The 21,362-nt window shown below is 30.8% G+C and overlaps 1 protein-coding gene across 11 annotated transcripts in view; it reads right to left on the reverse strand.

Moving 5' to 3' along the window:
• The window catches only part of LOC107451325 (DENN domain-containing protein 4C-like), a 94,672-nt gene that overhangs the window by 19,806 nt on the left and 53,504 nt on the right, over positions 1-21,362 (reverse strand). For 10 of the 11 annotated variants that reach the window (XM_087155039.1, XM_087155033.1, XM_087155037.1 and 7 more), the window contains 3 exons: positions 13,041-13,216; positions 9,932-9,988; positions 6,640-6,709 (listed from right to left, as the gene is read on the reverse strand). In XM_087155039.1, coding sequence (XP_087011165.1) covers positions 13,099-13,216 — 118 coding nt within the window. In that variant the 3' untranslated portion in view covers positions 6,640-6,709; positions 9,932-9,988; positions 13,041-13,098. The remainder of the gene's footprint in view (positions 1-6,639; positions 6,710-9,931; positions 9,989-13,040; positions 13,217-21,362) is intronic. The other variant, XM_087155034.1, reaches the window with a different exon arrangement.

Genomic DNA, 21,362 nt, shown 5'->3' on the forward strand with positions numbered 1-21,362 from the left:
ACAAAGATAAGTTGTTTTTTTACATACATTTAAAATAAATATATATTTTTTTTAAAATTTAAAATATCAAAAGAGATTACACTTAACAAATTTAATATATTAGGAGGCTTTGCCTTATTTGTGGACGAAATACATAACAACTAAAATTGGGAATAGTACTTATAACTATCTATTAAGTTTTCTTTTTCTTTTTAAAAATTTTACTATAAATATTGAGATTTATAACTTATTAAATGGCAAGATCATGTTAGTCCAACTATTTTTGGAGTGAGAAAAGTTTTAATTGAATTCAGAAAAAAACTTTCTTGTAAATATATCTATATATATCTATATATTCTCAATTTTTCGAATGATAATAATAACTGGGACACTTACGAGGTTGATTGTTTAATTAAAGATGACATAAAATGTGCTTTCTTTACAAATATGCTCTCCAGAAAAACAACGAAAGCTTGGGGTTTGAAATAAAGCTATCTTCCCCCGTTAAATTAATACTTCTTTAAAAAAACTTTTCCTTTAAAAAAAAAAACTTTTCATTTACTAAAAATAAGTTTATTTTATTTTACAAACATTAAAAATAAATAATTTTTTTACATTTAAGATACCTAGAGAGATTACACTTAACAAATTTAATATACTGGGAATCTCCGCTTTCCAACCCTCATAATTGATTTTTATTTCTTAGACATCAATATTTTCCATAAAAACACAGAATATTTCGTTAACATGTAAATAAATGAGAATCAATTTTACTTGTCCTATAACTAAAATAGGAAACTCTGCATTGAATTTTATTTTTAAAAATGTCACTATAAATGTTAAGATTTATAATGGGCAACACACTACTCTAGCAAGAATTTTTAAATTAAAGATATTAAGATTTTGTGCAGGAAAATTTTTTTTTTTTTACAATAATGGATAAATAGTCGATATTTAAAGAAAAATAAGCTGAAAAAAAACTGACTTAAGTTTGCAATAGCTTTTGAACAAATGGGAATTTTTAAAAAGGCTGAGAATAAATCAAAGTATAAAATGGTACAACTAGCTAATTAAATTTTACCTCTGCAATTACGTTTTACAGATAGTAGATTGACGAACATGTGTTTTTTTTCTTCTTTTTTTTACTACAAGTTTAACAGTTAATAATACTTAAACTAACAATCAAATCACATATACCTAATTCCTTAGAACATTTTGTGTACTATTCTTCACACCTTCGTAATTTTAAGTTTCTAAGTCTTATAGATGTTAGGCAACACAGTATAATTTAAGGTAAATCAACAACAAAAACATGGGCAGGGGGAGAGAAAGAATTTGCAAAAAAGGCACTTAAAATTTCAATGCTTTTTAATCAAATTGGAATTTTAGAAAAAAAAAACAAACTCTGTGTTAAATTCATGTACAAATGTGGCCCTTTCACCATGCCAAATTTCAACTCAGTAATTGAATTCTTAAGGACTTTAGAGGGGCCTGTATGGCATTTTTTACAAGTTTAACAGTTAATAATTCTTGAACAAATAATAAAATGTCAATTTTTTTATAGCATCATAATTCCTGAACACTCTTCTACATGCCTTAGTAATTTAAGTTTCTAAGTGTTATAGTTTTTGGGCAGCAAATCAAAATGTAACATTAAGTTAAAAACACAAAATAGCGGTGTTGGAGTAGGTGGTAGCTCCTACGATATTTTTCTTTTGTACATAGAGATGATTACCTGAATATTTATCAAACATAATTCAATGTGACACCTAAACTAAATTCTATTTGCACTTACGTAAGTGGCAGATGTGTATCTCCTGGTTGGGCAAGCGTAATAGTATAATCAGAAAGCGAGAGGGAAAATACAACATGATCATTCATTTGCCTTCACTAGAATTCTTTTTTTTAAAGTAATGTGTCTTTAAATTTTATATTCAGATACTTTTCCTTATCCAAACATATCCATTAACAACATATTCAAATCATTATCTGATTCAATCAATTTCATAGATGACATAAATAAATAAGATACGTCAAAATTAGACGTTAGGATAAATGAGATATTTAGACAACAGTATAAACTAAACCTTTAAAATTTGGAGAACTATAAAATTATGGCATGCTTGAATTAAAATCCTTGGTTTTTGTATTGATGGGAAAGGAACTTCAAGCATGAAATTAGATATTATTCAAGAAAAAATTATTATTTTATACTAGTAAAATATTGTTTAAACCAGAGGTTCCTGAACCTTTTAGTTTCGCAGACCCCTTGCCATGTTTTTCCATTTTGGATAGACCACCTGCTTTCCTGATATTGATTTTTTTGTAAATTCATCAACTTAATTTTGTAATGTATTTTTGATAGCTGGTACAGTGCTACTCACTGTGAAATATTTAAATTTCTAACTGTAGTGAAGTATATTGCGAAAAAAAACCATGTTATTTTATACATTTATTAATTAAATTCAATCTAATTTAATATATAAATGGAATAAAGTAATTCCGCTATATAACCCATACTCCGCTACAAATATTATAATTGCGGAAATAAGTTTCTATACAAAACCGTAGTAGTGTATTGTCGGTCTGTTTATTACGTTTTCACATAAAAAGTAGGCAGCAAATCTCCGTGATCTTGTGCGTAGATAAAATTGGCAGTCTAGCTAGCTAAAGAGTTAACACAGGTTAGACTAAAATTTACCACAAAAAAATACTTTTTTGTTACAAAATAAAATCTTACACGCAGAGAAAATAAAAACTTACGCAGGCAGGGCTGCAGGCAACTGCTACTTTATAATAATTCAGTTTCATACATCAAAAAATAATCCTAATAACTTAAATTTTCATAAAATTTTTACTTCATAGCTACTTTTATAAATTATGTAGAATGTAGATAGATATATGCTTTTATATTATAAGGTAATATAATGTAAGCAATTAAGTACTATCAGTGTATGTTGATTATTCCATTCATGAAATGCCAAAATTGAAAGTCACTACCTGCCCATATGAGATCCACTATCGTTGACCCCCATTTTCATTTCATGAACCCCCAATTTTTTTCCACTCGACATGGACCCCTTGCAGATTGTCATCGAACCCTGGGGGTCGATATAGACCACTTTGAGAATCACTGGTTTAAATTATTAAATATTGTTCAAATTATTGTTCAGAATTTTAAGACATACAATTAAAAGAAAAATGTTTTCAATACCAATTTATCATTATGGATTTTAAGCTTAGATATGTTTATTTTCAAAATATTTTAAAAATCTACAGAAAACTAATAAAGACCGATTAAGGATTGCCACTCAAATCGGAACAAACAATTCCCTGTTACATATTATAAACAATATATTAAGAGGGAATACACAATCACTATGCTCATGTATGATCTATAGTAGGATAACTATACAGATTTTAACTGTAGGAAAAACTCAGAAATAAGGAACAGTTCAACAAACTATTTAAAAAAAAATAATGCTATGCCAATGACTGCACAATTGCAGTCATTGGCAGAAAGCCAATGACTAGTTTGCTTTAGCAAGAATTTTAAATTGATAAAATTTTTAAAAAAATAATAAAAATTCTTAAATCACAGAAGAGTTTAAAAGATAATTCCCTGTAGAAATGATGTTTTTTCTTTCATTTTTTGAAAGAACACCATAATTTTTAAAAAACATGATAAAATAGTTTTATATTCTAATAAAATATGCCTGAGTGGTGATTTTGTTAGGAATTCAGATATTTGGAACAGGATGAAATTGGGTAGAGGGGATTGCATTTTAAAAATTAGATTTTTTGGAAGTGGTGCAATTGGCAAAACATGGTCTTGGAGCATATTTAATAAAAAGAATTAAAACAAGAACTTAATAATAAGAGTTTTTAGTTTTGTTCATTAATAACATATCTTAATTTTTACACTTTTTTGAAGGTCCCTGCATAAACAAATTAAGTTTCCTTTTGGTATCTTCCAATGCTGCTAAATATTCTGCTATCCTCAACTTAGCCTCAGATAAGAGGATCTGTCCACTTTCTATAATCGACATGTCTTTATTATTTAACCCACCTTTAATATTTTTTTCAGCTGTGGCTAAGAGATCTTGAGAAGCCTTCAATTTCTTTAGCAAATCAATTTCAGCAGCTTTGAATCTGCTTTCCTCAGTTTCAGTGTTTTCACATTCTTTTCGCTTTCTTTTTTCTCAACCTCTAATCAAGCAGAATAATTTTTAAATGCTGCACTGGTCCCTTTAATCATATCTTTGTCAACTTTAAAGTTATTTAAATTCCCAGCTGATATGTGACAACTTGTCTCAACTATTAACACTATGCAAATTTAAACTTACCCTATTGTCAAGTAGCTTTTTATTCACACATATGAACAAAACTAAAACCTCTTTCAACATCGGCATTCCCATGTGGTATGCACAAAAGAGCTTTAAAAAGCTTTGTTATAAGAGGATATTTGATATTTCCCAAATTATTTTTCTTCACAAAATAGTCCAAGTGCACCCAAAAACACATCAAATCACAAGTCACAAAATAGTTCCAAAACACACCAATTGGTGCATATTCATTTGAGTCAGAAGAATAACCTTCTGGTTCTCCACATAAGAGTAACAAAGATGCCTCTTCTGGATTTATAATGAATGGAGTTACTGTTGCCAGGTATCTTATTGACTTAATAGAAGTGTCTTCCATTCTCATTACAGGATGCAACACTTTAAGATGGTACAGTAACCTATTTTCAAGAGGCAATGCTTTTAAGAACATTTTTGCTCATGCCATAGACCTGGCACCTAAATACATAGAATTTTTTCTTGAAGAAGATAAGGATGTCATTCTATTTGTGATATCTAGTCCAACATCTATTAAATTTGAATTTTAGCAAATTTCTGTGTTTTCTACATCCAAAGATTTTAGTCTTTTCCATTCAAACTAAGAAAAGCAGAACTCTTTAAAAAAACGCCCTAACAATGCTTAAACAAGAGACACCATTTCATCATACAGCAAGTGAATCAATGGTGTCTCAGTTTGGAAAAAACCTAAAAATGTATTTAATATAGCCGAAATATTTCTTAAAAATGAGCTTTTGCCAAAACCAATTTAAATAAATTCAATATTGAGTGGCTCATACTATTTTTTAAATTAATAATTACTTTATTTAATTCTGTAAATGGTAATTAAAAACTCTAACTATTACTTAAGGTTATCGAGTGTACGTCATTCAGCTGATTCCTTTGGCGCTAAGCACCATGCCTGGTGCCACAAGATAAATATGAAAATGTATGTATGATATTAAAATGACATGAATAAGAATGGTGATATTAGCAGTTTCCGCGATATTAGTAGTCAAATATTCAAAATTCTGAAAATTGACATCTGAGATTGCCACAGAATATCATTGTATCTGTTTGTCAACAAAACAAATAAGAAAACGAAGTCTCTATAGCAATAAATTTATTTTAAAAATATATTATGCTGGAAGACATACTCTCATAGAGTGATAAATGAGTAATGAAAAGAAAGAATAAATATAAAATAATCGGCTTCAACAGAAGTTAAATACACTTCAAACAGATAACGTTGTGATCCACACAAGAACGACCAACAGAAACTGGCCAATCCCCGCAGACCAAGGTGTTACCAACGTAAGTTGATTGCACGAGATCGTCTTCTTGAAAGACTAAAATCGAACCTATAACCTTTGTTATGTAATCAATTAAAATATAGATAAAATCCCTTTTAGCATTTATTTATCTAACAAAAATTCTACGAACCAAAAAGGTAAAATTGCAGGAAGAATCACACGTAAGTACACCTCTTGTTAACATGATTTAACAAAAGTTTCAACATTTTGTCCGATTATAGGATTTTGATTTGCGAAAAATCAGAGAAAAAGTGGAATTCTGCACATTTGTGGAAAACTCAAAAATCCTGTTCTACTTTTTAGAGCTAGGAGAACAATACAAAAAACAAAAAAAAAAAACAAATAATCAAAGAATTTGATATCCTGATGATGACCCCTCAGGATATCAAGTCACATTTGATGAATCTCTCTTCCTTGAGATAGATTTTCACTAAAATGTGTGATAAAATTGCAATGTATTATTTTGTAAATGGAAAACAGTTCACTAGGCAGAAATTTTCAGAAAGTTGACAAAATGGTATGGAAATGCAATGAATCATAATGTTCATTTTAAAAACGGTGCAAAATGGTACATGCTTGAAAATCGTGCGTCATGTAGATGAAAAAAAAATGGAATAAAATTAGAAGTTATGAAATTGATTGCTCTAGTCATAAATCAATTGCAACTTATGAGCTCTCATTAATATCATATAAAATCAGGATAAATGTTTTGATTAAAATAATATTGCTAAATAAACTTTATTTAATACAGTACATTAAAAAACTCTTTTGATATTATAATTATACTTAAACAAAATGCACTGAATTATGTTGAAATTGAGAATGTTGAATGAAACATAAATTATATTGAATGAAAAACCTCTTTTCAGTTTTATAATCTGTAAAAAAAAACATCTTATTCACAGAAAAAAAATATCTGATCTGATTCATTTTAAACAGTCATGTGCAAGTTCTGTTTGGTGAATTCTACTAGTGTGGCAATAAAATACTAACTATAAATGAAAACTTACCAGGTTTATAACACTATAGATCTGGCCGATTCATGGATTTTTTATAGCATAAATGGATGCCTGAACCAAGCTATTAAAAAAATAATAATAATTTTAGTATTTTGTATTAATTTAAGGGTAAAAAATTACACTTTACGAAATATCTACACACAAATATGAGAGTTAGTTTATTGAAAGAAATCTAAACTCAAAAGAGAAAAAATGCCTCTTAGCATCAAATCTTCAATACTTCAAAAGTACTTTTATATATTAATACCATATATGTTTAAGCATTTAAATATAAAAAATCATATTTTCAGTCTAAATCAAAAGAGATTTTCAATAATAAAAAATCTCTGTCTCAATAACCTAAATAATAACTACTACAAGAGAGAACTAAATTATTCGGGATGTTCGTAACCATCGCTATTCAGAATATCTGAGTTTCCCGGTTTTCTGGATTGACCAAAAAGTATCGTTAATCGATGTTTTATTGAACCCAAAGACAAGGAAAAAGTGTAACACATTTTAAAGTAAGAGATAAAATAAAAGCTGTCCTAAATTTAAAAAGAAAAAAAAATTTCAAAGAATAAAAAAATTTGCAAGTTTAGACAAGAAAAACAAGTTCAAGAAATACAAAATTCTCATATTTATTCTTTTTAATCTATATAAATATAAACAAAATCAGTATAATATAATATATATAATATAAACAAAATTAATGATTAAAAAACGCAATATATTTCATACCTAATAATACGAGGGGGGGGGCGACAAAAATAAAAGGAAAACTTATTAATCTAATTAAAAACAACACTTGAAAATTATCAAAACGAAAAGTTAGTTAAAAAAGGCACTAACATAAATATTAAAACCTGGAACAAGGCAAGATCAATAAGATCAAAGGAATTTAAAAAATAACCTAATGATAAAATTTATGAATAAAAAGAATTAATTTATTGAGTACAAAATTTATCCTGAAAAGAAAGAAAAAACTCAAACGTAGTGGAACAAAAAAAAGAAAACTGCAATCTGCTTCATAAAATAATCGTATGTTTAAATTAATACACAATTCGCCTTTTATTTATTTTTTTTATAAAAACACCATTTTTAATGAAAGCAGATGTGATTCCACATCAAGAAAAACTTGCAAATGATACCGCACTTCTAAAGAATCAGAATGTATTCAAAAGAAAAATATTGTTTCGTTAATCTATCTTAAATAGATAAATAAATTTTTCCTTTTTATTTCTCTTTCATCTTCTGTTCACTGATATGCATGAGCAATGCATTTTCCCCACCCCCTCCTAATTCAAAGAGAAAACGAAATCAGCATACCACTCCTCAGAGTTTGATTGACGGCAGCTTATTAGAAGAACGATTCTGAGAAAATAAAATGTTCCTCACTTCCCTACCCCCTCTTGATCTAAAGATCTTCAAGGTCAGGGAAGAAATGACATTTCTCAGGGCAAACAGGGAGAAAAATCCCCCCCTTTCCCCACATTTTCCTCTACTCAACTTAAAGAATGAGCCAAATTTCCACTTTTTTTCATTATCGTTCTAGTTTAAAATGGCCGGATAACCTAGCAAAATTTTCTCCGGTTATCTGGATACCAGATAAACGGTTCTCTACTGTATCTACAATTTTAGTAAAAAACATGTTTTAAAAACATGCATTTCAAAAATGTTTGTAAAGAAAAAACTTGTTACTTGGGATGACGTTATTGTTTCCATGGTACTCTATATTTTGATATGTTTCTTATTATTTATAACACCTATGAAAATTGTTTCAATCTAAAAAGCGATGTTACACAAACAAATGAACAGAGATAAATTCGAGCAATTGTGAATTGTCTAAAAGCTGTGATTAATTTATTAAGAAAGAACAGCAAAATGTAAAATATACAGAATCATCCAGATTATAGCATATTTTTTTAAAAAAATCAAAAGCTGCATTTGGATTACCTTTTTACAAATTAAAAATATTAGAAAGTATTAAAAACAGATCACACATAAAAAATAGTAGAGTGAACAATTCATGCTTAACTCACAAGCTATTAAATAAATGTGCAATAAAAATTTAGTATTTTGTGTTACAGTTTATGTAAGTATTATTTAACACATATTTTATAGCTAAAAATAATAAATTGTTTACTATCTTAAAAGACCTAATACAGAATTCATATTTAACTTTAAACTGGATCTTTAAAACATATTGATGAAAATACTTAACAGAAAAAAGATATTCATTGATTTAAAATCATAGGATCTTAACTATTTTAATTGTAATATTGATATTTTTAAACAAAAATAAGGATAAGACATTTCATCAAAATGTTTAATTAAATTTCAATTAACAGCAAAATAAGAATTTAATCAACAAACCAAAGCAATCTGCAAAACGATCAAAGAATTTCACCTCTACATATTTTGTACAGCAGTTGAAACATTTTATTTGTAAATAGCGTTTTATTTTTAAACATAAATTATTTAAACAAATACTTCCACGAATTCAGAAGAAAAAAAATATCCCTACTTGTTAGATCAAATTTCTTAAAAATATAATGAGCATTTGAAAATGGTATTTACTATTATAATGGACTCTTTCTATCCAACAACAGCATAGAAGGAGAAAACATATGAAAAATAATTATAAATATAGAACTAATTGAATGTTTCAGTTTTATAACATGCATATTGTTTAAAATCAGCTATAAATTGTGCTGAGTACCAACATCACAGCTATACGTTGTGCTAACTGAGCAAGCAGGGTTAACACTCAAATCTGGAAGGAAAAACAAAATTCCCTGTGTTTTCTGTGTACATATTATACACAATATATTAAGAAGCAACACAACAATTACTGTGCTCTTGTGTGAGCTATTTTGGGCTATTACAAAATTGCTAAAAAAACTTAAGAAAAAAAAAAGAATAGATGAACATACTTAAATAATGCTATAAGTAGTTTAGTATAGCTAAAATATCATCCTTAAATATCTCACAGATCACTTTTGAGTGGTTGAAATTTTTCAAAAGACGAAAATAAGAAACAAAATTCCGAGTTTGAAAAAAAAAAAAAATACTGCATTTTCCCCATTAATTAAGGAAGTGGAAAAAAGAGAAATAAACTAAATAAAAAGATGACAAGTATGCTTTAGGGGGTCATGTCAGCTCAAGAAAGCAAATATTCTGAAAGGTAAGTTATGAAGATAATTTCAATCAGAAGTCACTAAAAAGTAATAACTTATTAAAAGTAGTAATTAACATATATCGTATAGTATTTCACACCATTGGAGAAAAAAGAGATACTTACCACTCCTTTATTTAAATTTCTGTTGATTTTACAAAATGCATGAGGTGGATTTTCATTCTAAAAAATAATTTAATTTTTAATAACAATGTTAACATACAAATTATGTACATAAATTTAATGTTAAACATACAAATTTAGGGGGGGAAATAAGAAATTTATCCTTTTACAACATTAATATTCTCATGGCATTAAAACATAAATAATTCAAATTTACTTCAATTTAAATTATGGAAATTCTGATAAAATGTACTAATTTCAATTTATAATTATATACACATTAATATTCACAACGTGGTTTCTCAGTATGTTTTTTTAATACAGGTTGAGTCTAAATGGTTTGGTGGATGGTTAAGAAATAAAGTAAAGCAACATAACTTAGGATGCAGGATTATATCCGTGGGGAATGGCTAAAAGCAAAGATTAGATTAGCCTAGAGTGGTTGACCTGCTTGTTCGAGAAATCTAACATAAAATTGAAATTAACAGTGAATAAATATGAAAACATTTATTGCTTAACAGCCTCAGAAAATGCAGATTATGCAATCTTGGTCCAGGTGCACCAAAATGATGTCTAATAAAAGAAAAATTGTTTTTAATTGATTTAAATGTTTACAGGAAGGGAAATAAACCACACTAGGATTATGACAAAGGAAATTCGATTTGGCAATAAACTTGTGTGGCATACCATTATATATAAAGTATATGTGACAATCATTAATATCAAGCATTAGCGACTGATGCTGGTGAACGACTGCCTATGAGAAGATTCAGAATTAAAAATGGCAGTTCATTTACAAAGATTTTGGTAAGCAAAGGATCTGTCCTAATTTTATCCAACACAAGGAAAGAGGTGTGGCATCAGTGCCTCAATCAAACCAAAAAGAGGTACACACAGACCCATTATAGCAACTTAATCAAAGATTTTATTTCAAATTTATAACCGTTGATGAATAGCCAACCCAATTTTTAGGTTTACGGCTACTAATATTCAACTAAGTATCATTGTAATTTTGAACCCAATCCAGCAGACAAGGGGACCAGGATTGGGAGAAATTTGCCATCGTGGAGGACTTTTAGATTAATTACACGCATTTGCGTTACATGGTCAGGAAAGCCATCAAAACCTCCCATGGTTAGCCTGACGGGAAAGGGACTCTAACCCATGATCTGGCTACGACTGAGGATATTTTACGTCGGCACTATGGTTGGTGCGAGCCGGGCGCAGAATTCGCATTGACCAGCTGTTGCTGAGATTCGAATATGGTTCACTGATTGGAAGGCGAACACTCTATCCCCTGAGCCACCATGACTCTTAATCAAAGACTACCATAAGTGCTGAGTGGGTAATTGGTGTTGCTTTTTAAGGTTGCTTGTTATTTTGTTTTCATGTTTCTTTTACTAGCTTAATGCCTTCATTCATCTAACTTTGTAGGCATTCCTTGTAGATTACTTACACTTTGATAAAAACAAAATCATATGCAATTTCACTATATTCTCACCGTTTAAGAGATATTTTTAATAATTCAACAATACTACTGAAAAATTTTAAATAAAAAGTAAAAGAAATATAATTGGATGATATTAGTGGGAGAGAATAATAAAATAGATATATTAAATCTATTAAAAGACATAATTTTTAATTTATTGGATTTCGAAAAAGGTTCAAGTATACCCTTTCGACAGAATTCACCTCTATTAGCATGCACTTTCAATTTTCTATGCAGAAGTCATTATTAACTCAACCTAATACCAAAGAAAATGCTAGATAGATAAATACATCAAATCTTCATTGTTATTATTCATGAAAGAAAATTATGGCAATAGTACAAAAATAGTCACTGGCCTAATAACAAAAAGATTTCTAAAGTATGTACATATTTTCAGATTCACTCACATGCATCTATTAAATTAAAAATAGATAAATAAAAATTAAAAATACACCATCTAACACTTATTCATTTATTGAATAAAATAAATTTAATAAACTACATAGGCACATTTTATAAACTAATATTAAAAACTGCAAATGAGGCAATGAAATTTAGCATTATATAAAGCAAAATTTTATAATTATAAAAAATTTAATAAGCAGGTTAAAAATTAAACATTTACTCTAGATCATTATATTAAATATTAATCAAAAAAAAGTTATTAAAGTGAATTTAGATTATTAACTAAAGAGAATATATAACATTCACAATCATGAATAAGTATGTTATTTTATGAGAGCGACACAGTAAAAAAACAACAAACTAAATTAGTATACCATCCCGTTACAGTCTATTGACTGCAATGGTCAGCTGGTCAAGCAATAATTTTTTAACTAGTAAATGTTTTTTTTTAAAAACTCACCCCCCCCCAAGAAATACAAAAAAGCCAAACTTTAAGTGTCTCACACTTGAAGAAAATCTATAATTTTAAACTACATGTGACATCTTGCTTTGAAAAATTAAAAAGGCTCTAGAACAAACAAATAACTTGAATATTTGGCATACTTTTTAAAAATTGCCAATTTAGCGACATTTTTTCACCCATATTAAAATCATCCAAACAAATGCCTTACTCTCATATTTTGCAAATTTTTATGAGCTAAGGTAATTGGAGTTTTTAAATGTTAAAAAATTAGAGCATAAATACTTCTCATTTTCCCAAAACTATGGCTTTTCTCCATATTGATGTTTTCTGTTATATTCAGAATAAGCATAGATGGAGCTGGCTAAAGATAGGTCAAACTTAACCTAACAGTCATGAATAACTGTTGAATACTCACAACAGCAATTTAAAACAAATTTAAAAAAAATAATAAAGAAATTTCTATTTGCAAAAAAAAAAAAAAAAAAAAAAAAAGAATCATTTCATGTGAATGAGCTTTTAAAAATGCAGCCTTAATGTTAGTTTGGAGCAGATTTTAGAGGTCTGAACAAACAAACCACCAATATTTTAAAGACCTTGCATGGCGTTACCTTCTAAACTTTTTAGAATAAATCTGCAGGAAAAAAAAACTTTTTCACACAATAAAAAGCAATTTTTAACAAATTTTTAGCTATGTGTTTAAACTGATATTGGAAGCTCAATAAAAGGAGACAATAGAAGAAGCAAAGATAAATTACCTTATTTGCTAATATGATACACATATCAGTAACAACTAGTTGATTGCAGGGAGCATTTTCAGGTGCCCTCCGATATGTAATAAAAGTTTTTGATCACATTCGCTAAATGACCACCTGCTGCATTTAGGACCACTTCACTGCCAGCCATGACTTTCTCCTTTCCTTCATAAAGTACCCTGGAATAATATTTAATCAAATTAATACAATACACAATCAATAAACAATAAAGTAAACAAAATGCAATCGTTATTATTATTTTTTTAGAAATTAATAAAATAGATACTTTGTGAAAAAACAACTGCCCATTATTTTAATTTCCGTAGGTACCACTTTGAACTTTTGCTTCAACACATACCATCAAAATGCACTCAGCACATCATCAAAATGCACTCAGCAAACTGCCAAGCTAAATTGACAAAACTTTGTTAAATTGGTCCCTTTAAAACAAGTTGTTGGTTTTAATAGGGAATTTATTTAGTTTCACTTATGAGAATAAACTGGTTTTCTGTTAGTTACTTATTTTAAGCAATAAAAGAGACAGCAAATTAAAAAGGCAATTCAAACAAATATTAATACATACTGATTTAAGGAATACATCGAGACCTAACGTTTTGTTCATGTAAGGAGTAATTCATGATATCAGGGTGAAAAACAAAGAATAAAAAATTTCAGAACTTGCAGCTCAATTAATCAACAACACAATCCAATACATCAGCAGTTTCACACAACTTTTTTTCAACCTTTTAACTTTTAAGTTATTTTGATGATTTGGGTACATAAATTATAAATTTTTTTTTCATTGCAAAAATCAAATGTTTAGAACAAAATCAAATATGTTCACGCCTTGCCTTGTTACTTAATAGATGGCGCTATTAATATACATATACATTTTTACTTCTCTTCTTTTTTAATAAATACAGTCCATGTCGTCGTGAAGTGTGGTGCTTTTGTTTCTTGTGTAGAGATTTTCTTGTGTGTGTATAAAACATTTGGTCCGACATGAGCTCGGAGGTGTTAGTCAGTGATTAGGGAATGTATTTTGTGAATTTAAAATTGTGATAGAGGTCAGTGAAGTGTCTCTTTAAAAATAAAATAAAAATCGTGATTTCACATGTGTGTTGCGTAGGGAGTTATAAATTATGGCTTATTAATTAGATTCTCAAAAGGTAGTGGTGTTAGTTTGTTGTGATTTTCAGGGTAAGTGGAATTTCGATTAGTTGTAATTTGAGAATTGTGTTGCTTGTTTTATTGAATTGAACTGGTTTAGCTTTCGTTTCTGCCTAGTTTGGTTTATATCTTTTTTGTTTTATTCGATTGTGTTTTTTGTTTCTTTTTGGTCTGCGTTGAGTGTTTTTGATATGTATTGCCTTAGTAGAGTTGCTTTCGTTTTGTGTGTTGTTTACATTGTTAAGTAATTTCGTTTAGTAATTGCCTTCGATTTGGGTGTGGAGTTCAAGTGATAGCATTTCTAATTTAAAAGTGTTGTTTTAGCAGTGAGGGGTATTAAAATGGCACTTAAGTTGAATTTTAAAAAAGATGAGTTGATTATGATTGCTCAGGAATTAGGTTTAATAATTCCAGATAATCCTAAAATAGTAGATTTAAAGCTCTTAATTGAAAATAGTGATATAGTTAAAACTGATATTGAGTTTGTGCGTGATCTAATTGGGCATGTTTTAGAGGAAAAAAAGGAAAGGTTAGAAAAAGCTAAACAAGAATCGGAACAGGAAATAGAGTTAGAAAGATTAAAGTTAGCTCAATTAGAAAAACAGTTAGAGTTGGCAAAAATTAGTGGTAACCTAGCTAATGCACCTCAGACTACAGTGAATGGCGAAACAGATTCAGATAGTTTGGAAAGTTTAATCAAAAGTGTTAAGGTTTTAACAATTTCAGTGCTGGCTAAGTCAGAATCGTTTAATTTATTTTTCAATTTGTTAGAAAAAGCATTCGAAAATAAATCAGTGCCTAATAAATATAAAGCCGAAATTCTGTTAAATCTTTTAGGAGATAGAGTTAATAATTTATTAGTGTATGTTAGTCAGGGAGATTTGTGTGATTACGAAAAGTTAAAAAATTTGGTTTTAAAAGAATTTGAACCTACTCCCCAAGAATGCCTGAATAATTTTAAAAGGGCTAGAAAATTACCGTCTGAAAGTTATGTCCAGTTTGCTTCAAGACTATGTGCATCCTTTGACTATTACTGCCAAATACGTAAAGTTACAGATTTTAAATCTTTATGCGATCTTATTGTTTCTGATAAAATTTTCGAAACCCTTGATCGGGAATTAATGACTCACATTGGGATTAAGCAAGGTGAAACCTTTTTCTTACCTCACCAACTTGGACGTGAATGTGATATTTACTTATCATCGAGAGGTAAAGGTACAAATAAGTTAATCAATCGGAATAGTGCTGGTGAAATAAAACGCGTGAGAGGAAATAAATTTCAGAAGTATTCCCCTTTGCGTGCTGACAAAAATATATCTAAAGTGCTTGTTGCGGAGACTAATAATTCGAAGTGTGTTCTGTGCAGAAATATACATCTCCTCGCTACCTGCCCCCAATTTAAGACTATGTCAGTATATGAGAGAATTGAGGTATTGAAAGGGAATAATCTTTGTTTTCGTTGTTTCGCACCCCACAGGTTAAGTGAATGCCCTTCAAAGAAAAACTGTTTCTGCTCTAAGCCTCATCATACGATGATTCATTTCCCGTGTGAATATTTTAATCATCCCACTTCTCAATTCAAATTAGATGCCCCAGTTTTCGTTCCAGGGAAGAAAGGGGAAACTTCGGAAGTGACACAGCAAATTTTAGCGACTAGCCTTGAGAAAAACAAACCTGAAAACGTACTTCTGAGTACAGTTCGCGCACATGCTAAAAATAAATTTTCTGAGTGGATTGAGGTTAGATGTTTGCTGGATGTTGGGTCTCAATCATGTTTGTGTACAAAGGCGTGCACGCAGAGGTTGCAATTAAGATTAGAGAAAATAAATACCGTGGTTTCGTGTGTTAATGATGCAACTATGGTAGTAAACAAATGTGTTAGAACTTTAGTGGCAAATAAGGATAAGAGTTTTGTTAGAGAATTATCGATACTAGTGGTTGACAAAATTACTGATCTCATTCCAAATAGAATAATTGATGTGGATGTTAATGTTTCAGAGTTCGTGTCATTAGCTGATAATAATTTCAACAAACCTGAGAAAATTGATATGTTATTAGGTGCGGAGGTGTTTTACGAATTGTTGAGGCCGGAACGATTTTATGCTCAAAATTCCAAATTGTTGTTGCAAAATACTGTGTTTGGTTTTGTCGTGAGTGGCAGCGTTGATCAGGTAGAAGATGTTGGTCATGTTTATTGTGGGTTGATTCTTGACGATGACTTGAATAAAACTTTAAAACGATTTTGGTAAATGGAAAATGTCAAAGTAGAAATTGCAAAGGATACAGAGGCGCCTTTTTGTGAGGATCATTTTGTAAGCACCCATAGAAGAAATGCCGATGGTAGATATGTAGTTGCAATGCCCTTGAGTAAGGATCCGTCGTGTCTTGGACAGTCTAAGAACAGAGCTTTGAGGCAACTTAATTGTTTGTGGAAGCGTTTGTCTAGGGACTCAGAGTATTTGTCGTTATATACGGATTTCTTGCGTGAGTATGAGGAACTGGGCCATTTGGAAAAGGTGATTGAAGAAAGTGAGCCGCCCACACATTACTACATACCACACCATGGAATATTACGCCCTGATAAATTGACTACTAAGATGAGAGTCGTCTTCAATGCTTCATCTCCTACTACAACAGGCCTAAGTTCGAATGACGTTTTAATGAAGGGTGAAGTAAAGGAAGATGTGTTTGAAACAATTTCTTGTTTTAGAAGGCACAAATATGCCTTTACTACGGACATAAAAAAGATGTATAGACAAATCTTGATAGATCCAGATCAAAGAGACCTTCAGAGAATAGTGTGGAAGCCTGGACTCGATGCTGAAGTTTCAGTTTACAGATTGAAAACAGTAACTTACGGAATGTCCAATGCCCCCTTCCTCTTGCAATAAGAACTCTGCAACAACTGGCCGAAGATGAAAAATATAGATATCCTTTGGCTTTGGAAGCTCTTCTGCATGACACCTACATGCAGATCTGCCAACCTTAGAAAATAAAAAAGCAGGAGACTCTTTCTGTATCACGAGCAATATTGAAAATTAAACCTGATTCACACTTCCTACAAGAAGTTTATTTCAAAATATATTATTTACATTACATAAAATAGACCACAGTAAGATTCTGACACTGACTAATAAAGATACGTGTTCTTACTATAAAATATAAGGTTCTATAGAATATTCTTTTCAAATTTAGGAATAAGTTCAAAACTAACAAAATATGTCAATAATGAATACAATACTTTATAAATGTATTTCTTAATTTTTTATTAACTGCTACTGTTTTAAAACTGCAGATGCTGCTGATTTAGCATTATTTTAAAAAAAAAACCTGGCATCTATAGAAAGTGAAAAAACATTTTGCCTAATGGTGTCCAAGCTATCTCCGATTTTGCCATTTCCATGGTTATTGCTGCTGTTTTGGTTCACACTCACCATAACTTTTAGTGATGTTGCTATGGGGCAAAATTTTTCTAAATAAATGCCCAGCATGATCTGAAGCACAAGTTGGGAAGGAAATTGCACAAATTGTTGTTTTTTTCCTCTATCTTGCACTAAAGAAAAAAGCAGGAGAAAAAACCCTGAAGGCCTGAGGGCGAAGATTTGAGGCAAAAGCAGGAGACTCGTGCTAAAAGTAGGAGAGTTGGCAAGTCTGTACATGGATGATGTTGTAAGCGGAGCCCAGAATCTAGAAACTGCCCGTCAATTACAACTCCAATTGCGAGATTCTCTGCAGTCATGCGGAATGAAACTTCACAAGTGGTCTTCGAATTCTAATCAGTTGTGGAATAGTTCAGCTTCATCTGATGTCGAGCACTCATTTTCTATCGATAATGACTTATCAGTTAAAGCGCTGGGCATCAGCTGGAAGCCATTCGAAGATAAGTTTGTTTATAAGGTCTCAACAGCAGTAAAATCATCGTACACTAAGCGCAAAGTTCTCAGCGTGATAGCTAAATTATACAACCATCTTGGTTTTTTAGCACCAGTCTTGACAAGAGCTAAAATCCTATTACAGCGATTGTGGCAACAAAAACTAGATTGGGATGAAGTTCTGCCAAATCCAATCAGCGATGATTGGAATGACTTTGTGACAACACTAAAGTGCATCGAGGATGTGAAAATTGATAGATTCATTCTATCGGACAAATTTCAACAAATTGTCCTTCAGGGATTTGCAGATGCATCTGAAGCAGCCTATGGAGCTGTAGTTTATCTTCAATGTTTCACTTCAACACATAGTGCTAAAGTGACTATTATCGCAAGCAAATCACGTGTATCACCAATTCGAGTGATTTCGATTCCCCGTCTTGAACTGTGTGCCTGAGTTCTTTTAGCCCAGCTTGTGCAAAAATTACGTGCATCTTTACGATTAGAAATTAGTGAAACGGTACTTCATACTGATTCTACGATTGCATTAGCGTGGTTGAATACACCTGCGAACCACCTGAAGACATTTATCGCCAATCGTGTTTCCAAGGTTCAAACCTTGACAGAAAACTGTCACTGGGCCCACGTGCCGTCATCTCTTAATCCTGCCGACCTTGTTTCCCGTGGGTTAAGCCCTCGTGACATTCACAATCAAAAAATTTGGTGGAATGGCCCACCATTCCTGGAACAAGGTGAGTTATCTAATGAGCAAACTAGCTCACCCCTGACGAATGAATATGACTACTCTTGTGAACTAAAGACAGGTGTTGATTCTGATACTCCAGTTTTTAATGTTTGTATTTCAACTAACTATAAGTTATCTCTTTTATATGATTTATTAAGTGTAAGTAATAACTATGTGAAAATTCTTCGTATATTTAGTTATGTGTTAAGATTTGTAATTAATGTTAAGCAATCTAATTTAAAGGAATCTGGACCTCTTAGTGTTTCAGAGTTAGACCAAACTCAAAAGAGATTGATCAGAATGGTCCAAGAAGAGGTGTTTTTAAATGATATTCAAGGTTTAAAACAACAGAAGGTTGTTCCCCCTAAGAGCAAATTAAAAAATCTAAATCCCTTCCTTGATAGTGATAGAATATTGAGAGTAGATGGACGACTGGGTAATTCAGATTTACCTTATGATGCTAAATATCCTGCAATTTTACCCCATAAACATAAATTGACAAATCTAATAATAGTGCATTGTCCCATTAAAAATCTTCATACTGGGGCTTCTTCCCTTCTGCACTTAGTTAGAGAAAGGTTTTGGCCTTTGGGTGGTCGCTCTCTGTGCAGAAAATTAGTGTGCGAGTGTATTGTTTGCTTTAAAGCAAAACCAATTGCGATGACTCAACTAATGGGTAGTCTTCCCATAGACAGAGTAGTTCCAAATTTTCCCTTTAATTTCTCTGGAGTTGATTTCTGTGGTCCTTTTATGATCAAATATCGAAATCAGAGAAAAGGTGTGCTCCATAAAATGTATTTATGTATATTTGTCTGTTTTGTAACAAAGGCTCTTCATATAGAGATGGTATCGGATCTAACTTCGGAGGCTCTTATTGCCACTCTTAAAAGGTTTTTTGCTCGCCGTGGTAAGAGTTCTAAATTGTATTCCGATAACGGCAAAAATTTTGTTGGCGCAAATAGGGAAATTAATAAGCTTTTGAGATTAGTTAAGCAGCCAGAAGAAGAGATCTCTGCCTTTTTGTCTAGTGAAGATATTGAATGGAAATTCATTCCGCCGAGAGCGCCTTCTTTTGGTGGCTTGTGGGAGGCTGCCGTAAAGTCTGTAAAATACCATCTTAAGAGAGTTGTTGGCAAAGAATTTTTGACCTATGAAGAGTTTTTAGCTGTCTGTATTCAAATCGGGGGAATTTTAAACTCCCGGCCCTTGTGCCCTTTATCGAGCAGTGTGGACGATTTAAATGCTCTTACACCAGCTCATTTTCTGATAGGCAGATCCATGAACTCGATTGTTGAACCCAACCTAATCATGTCAAAGGAAGGTACACTCAGGAGATGGCAAAACGTGACAAAATTAGTACAGCTTATTTGGAATAAGTGGTACAGAGGATATTTAAGTGATTTACAACAACGTAATAAGTGGCAGTTCAAAAAGTGTAATATTAAAATTGGTGATTTAGTGATCCTCATCGAAGATAATATGCCTACCTTTAAATGGCCTTTGGGTAGAATCGTAGAGATATTTAGTGGTACTGATAATTTAATCAGGGTCGTCATGGTTAAAACTCAACATGGAGAGTACAAGCGAGCCATCTCACGAGTGTGTCTTCTTCCTATGCCAAATAATGCTTATTTTATTGTGAAATATATATTTTTTCAATTTTATTTTGATTGTTGTTGAATGTTAATAACATGTCAACGGGGGGTGAATGTTCATGTCTTGCCTTGTTACTTAATAGATGGCGCTATTAATATACATATATATTTTTACTTCTCTTCTTTTTTAATAAATACAGTCCATGTCGTCGTGAAGTGTGGTGCTTTTGCTTCTTGTGTAGAGATTTTCTTGTGTGTGTATAAAACAAAATATACTTAGTAGTTAAAAATTAATACATTGAATTACATGCAAAAATAAATCATCTCTCTAATGTTTCAAAGAACTAGATGCCATTTTACAGAAAAAAACAAGAAAAAAAACCTTTGAAACCTTCAGTAAAGTGCAGCCATCTATTGTTCCAAATTAACTTTCCCTACATAGAATCGGGTTTAACAAAGAGATGAAGTCGAAATAAACTTCGCACAATATATATTCGGGTATAACAATATGATGCATTAAAATAAAAATATATTACCCTGAGTAATACTCGGGCGTGACAATTTGAAACACCAGTTCTGTGGCCAAGATTATTTCGGGCATGACAGTTGAAAGGTTAAAGCAACTTTCCTTAATTGATTTTTACAAAACTAAGTTCCCCCCCTCTCTCATCTCAATAAAAGAGTGCCAAAACAGCTTTTAGTTGCCAGTACGAACCCTACTTTAAATTGCTGTTTTAGTAAAACATAAAAATTATTTTAAATAACTTAATATAATAGCTAATTAATGAAACTAAGATTGTGTACTAAACAACAATTAGAACTAAACAAATTGTTATTAAAACCTAAAATTATCATTTTAAATTAGATATTCCAAATAATAGCATTTTAATTAAGGTAGGGGTCAATATTATCAGTCGACAAGAAAGATCGCAAGGAAAGCTGCTCC

Source organism: Parasteatoda tepidariorum, chromosome 11 (assembly GCF_982258835.1).
Source record: "Parasteatoda tepidariorum strain Cologne lab strain chromosome 11, Ptep-v5.0, whole genome shotgun sequence".
In the NCBI taxonomy this organism is placed as follows: Eukaryota; Metazoa; Arthropoda; class Arachnida; order Araneae; family Theridiidae; genus Parasteatoda; species Parasteatoda tepidariorum.